The sequence below is a fragment of the Octopus bimaculoides genome, chromosome 14 (genome assembly GCF_001194135.2).
Source record: "Octopus bimaculoides isolate UCB-OBI-ISO-001 chromosome 14, ASM119413v2, whole genome shotgun sequence".
In the NCBI taxonomy this organism is placed as follows: Eukaryota; Metazoa; Mollusca; class Cephalopoda; order Octopoda; family Octopodidae; genus Octopus; species Octopus bimaculoides.
In genome coordinates, this window is record NC_068994.1 from 1,859,462 (window position 1) to 1,863,131 (window position 3,670).

Genomic DNA, 3,670 nt, shown 5'->3' on the forward strand with positions numbered 1-3,670 from the left:
ATGTCAAAATAGGGTTGTTGTTAGGATGTGTATTTTTGATGGAAATATTATAAATATGTTGTGAAAAAACTGGTGAGTTATCGTTAACATCAATTATTTTTATATGAACATGTAAAATTCCTTCTTTTGAAGGTTGTCCTCCATCATTAGCTATCACTTCTAGATTGTAACTATCTTGTATTTCTCTGTCTAGTTTGTCTCCAAGAATAATTCCTATCTTTGCCCCTCCAGTGATAGTTTTCCTCACAGACAATATAAATGGATCACTAAATTGTTTCTTCAATTTATATGTAACTTCTGAGTTTTCCATTCCAATATCTTTGTCGAACGCCTCAGGAATTAATTCTTCAGCACCTTCTCCATCACGCTCACCAAATGTCATATTTATTTCTGTTTGAGGAAACTCTGGGCTGTGATCATTAATGTCTTCTATAATTACTTTTATTTTAATAATTTTCAAAAACGTCTTCCTTCTATGTACAGCAACTTTGATGTATCTAACACACTCTGATTCGTATGTACACAGTTTCTCAGCATCCAGTGTTTGAGCCGTGTACAATTTACCATCTTGTGTGACATTAAACAAATGTGAATTGCCTGTTCTTTGTCTCTGTATTTGGTTGTATGTGATGAAGTTATTTCCTACAGGAGAGTCCGTTTCTTCCATTTGTGTGTCAGCAGCAATATCCCCAACAAAAGTAAAGGGATTGCTTTCTTCTTCTACATGATAGCTCAGATCTACACAGACACAACTGTGTAGTAATAGATTGAGGACATTTGCAAGTAAGTACGTATTCCACACACAGTCTACTTCCATCACAGAATGTTAAATCATATCTCGTGATTTTATCTGAAATTACAGAAGAAAATGGAATATTTTTATTGAAATATTTCAATGAAAGCTGGAGGTTTTGGAAAGAATCTTTTGTTGAAAATTACATGTGAATTATGGTAAAGGTGAAAGAAAGGAGTGAACATTTATGATATGTCTTAGTGTATGTCATAGCAATGTTAAATATATTTTATCAAGAGAACCATTTTGGGGTATTACAGATGATGCATTTTCACTTATTACAAATATAATTCTACATGCGTTTACGGATTAATATAAAACCAGTGATTTAGTTTGTTAAAAGATAGAGAAAACAAGGTATATAATGGGAAATTTGCCCAACTTTGAAGTAGTTTAGAGATTTCTCCAAAAATGTTGAAACACAAAATTGACACGGGAGGTAACTGCATTGTTGGTACGTACAATGATTAATTATCTCCCTTATTTTAACATGACTTCATGAGACGTGTTACTATACATGGTCTGAAATACCATTTCTTGAAAATTTGAATATCCTTTATCTCTTTCTATTAACTAACCTGTCCATGAAATGACAGAATAGTGGATATGTTACTCTGGATATAATAATGACTATCCCTTCACTATTAAGTTCAACATCAAATTTTCGTGATGCTGTTGCTGAAATAGCTCAGTTGGGAGAGCGTTAGACTGAAGATCTAAAGGTCCCTGGTTCAATCCCGGGTTTCGGCATCCGGTGGCTGGTCTGCTTATTTATAGGCGTAGGAGTGGCTGTGTGGTAAGTAGCTAGCTTACCAACCACATGGTCCCGGGTTCAGTCCCACTGCGCGGCATCTTGGGCAAGTGTCTTCTACTATAGCCTCGGGCCGACCAAAGCCTTGTGAGTGGATTTGGTAGACGGAAACTGAAAGAAGCCGGTCGTATATATGTATATATAGATATATATGTATGTGTGTGTGTATGTTTGTATGTGTGTGTTTGTCCCCCCCAACATCGCTTGACAACCGATGCTGGTGTGTTTATGTCCCCGTAACTTAGCGGTTCGGCAAAAGAGATCGATAGAATAAGTACTAGGCTTCTGGGGTCAATTTGCTCGACTAAAAGGCGGTGCTCCAGCATGGCCACAGTCAAAAGACTGAAACAAGTAAAAGAGTAAAAGAGTATCTATTTCTCTCTCTCTCTCTCTATCTATCTATCTATCTATCTGTCTGTCTGTCTGTCTGTCTATCTATCCTTCTCTCTCTCTCTCTCTCTTGCTTTAGTGATTTATTTATTTTAACATCGTCATTTAGCGTCCATTGTCCATGCTGGCATGGATTGGATGGCTTGACTAGTAAGCTGGAAGGCTGCACCAGACTCCAGTCAACCAAATCTTAGACTACTTTCCAGGTTGGACAGTTTATAACACAAAATATGCCTGACTGTATGTATGACAAGCATTATGTCTGATCAAGTGTATGTCATACATAATGACTGAACCATGTTTGAAAGACATTATAATTGCCTAAATGTATGAGAGATATTATGTCTGGCCAAATGTATGACATCATTATGTCCTTCCTAATGCCAACCACTCTGAGAGTATAATTGATGCTTTTACATGCCACCGGCATGGGTGCCATTTGTGTGCCGCCGGTATCTTCTTCTCAAGCCAAAGGTCTTGGTCATCCCCTGCATGAAACCCAACACTCAAAACAAGCGGAATTGCTACCTACAGCCTACAATACCATGCCATTCATTCTTTTCAGCTATCTAATACTTTCCTGATTATTCTGGCCATGCCAAGGAGGCAAACCTTTTGTAACAGTTCTACTGGGCACTCTATTCCGATTTCCTTTATATTACTCTTGATGCCTTCCGATACTGTTCCCAAGGACCCAACAACAATTGGCATTATCTTCTCCTTCATTTTCCATAGCTGGACTATTTCATACTTGAGAGGGTTGTATCTATCTTTTCACCTTTCTTCCTGACTATTTGTGGGTCAAAGGGACATGCAAACTCAGCTTTATAGCATATGTGCTGCACCTTGTCCACCACCACTAGGTCCTCTCTGTTATGCTCTAGCACCTGATCTGTTTCGATTGGGAAATCCAAATAATGTTGCTATATTTTTTTACCTAAGACATAGATTAATGTTTGTTAGTGTGATATTGTGTACTATATGTTTGGATACTGAATTGCATAATAAGTAGGATACATCAAATGGAGAATAATATATTATGTAACATTAAAATTATTTATTCTAGAGTTTAAGGGAATATTTAAAATTTATTTCAAGAAAAGAAAACATTGAAATCTGTAAAAATTCTCTCCAGAAATGAGAAAAACTTACCAAAATTAGGAATGCTTCAACATTCAAATTAAAAGACGAGATTTCTTCAAGTTAATAACTTAAAGTCATCCCATTTTGGTGAGAACAGAAGAATCTGTCAGTTGTCCCCTGTATCCAATAGCAACTGAGTTGGGCTTCAGTGTGTTAATCCCTTCCATTGGGAATGACCCTAAAATATATTTAGATATAACAATATTGTATTCCATGTTATGAAAATAAGAGGGAGAAGGAAAGAGAGAAATAGCTTTGACAATAATTGATTTGTAATAATTCTCATTTACCATGATGTTTAGATGAGAGATAAAGAAGATAGATAGTGATTGTTATATATATATATATATATATATATATATATATATAGTTAGGGTTTCACCGATGTAGCCATGGGGAAAATAGCATATACACTCACTGCTAAACAATGTTTGTATTCAGTAAAAGTGCATCCTGTTTTACAGAATTTAGAATGATTTATATATAATGTCATACAGACTGTACGAAATACATAGAAGTCTTACTGATATAAC

The 3,670-nt window shown here is 35.8% G+C and overlaps 1 protein-coding gene and 1 non-coding gene across 2 annotated transcripts in view; one reads left to right on the top strand and one right to left on the bottom strand.

Annotated features, from left to right (window-relative positions):
- LOC128249420 (protocadherin Fat 4-like) overlaps positions 1-3,670 on the bottom strand; it is a gene marked incomplete at its 3' end in the record, with an annotated part of 41,629 nt that overhangs the window by 32,107 nt on the left and 5,852 nt on the right. Inside the window, exons 2-3 of the mRNA XM_052972988.1 lie at positions 3,147-3,315; positions 6-850 (exon numbers count right to left, since the gene is read on the bottom strand). Coding sequence (XP_052828948.1) covers positions 6-817 — 812 coding nt within the window. The remainder of the gene's footprint in view (positions 1-5; positions 851-3,146; positions 3,316-3,670) is intronic.
- On the top strand, positions 1,471-1,543 carry Trnaf-gaa (transfer RNA phenylalanine (anticodon GAA)). Its single transcript has one exon. It is a non-coding gene; the product is annotated as a tRNA-Phe (tRNA).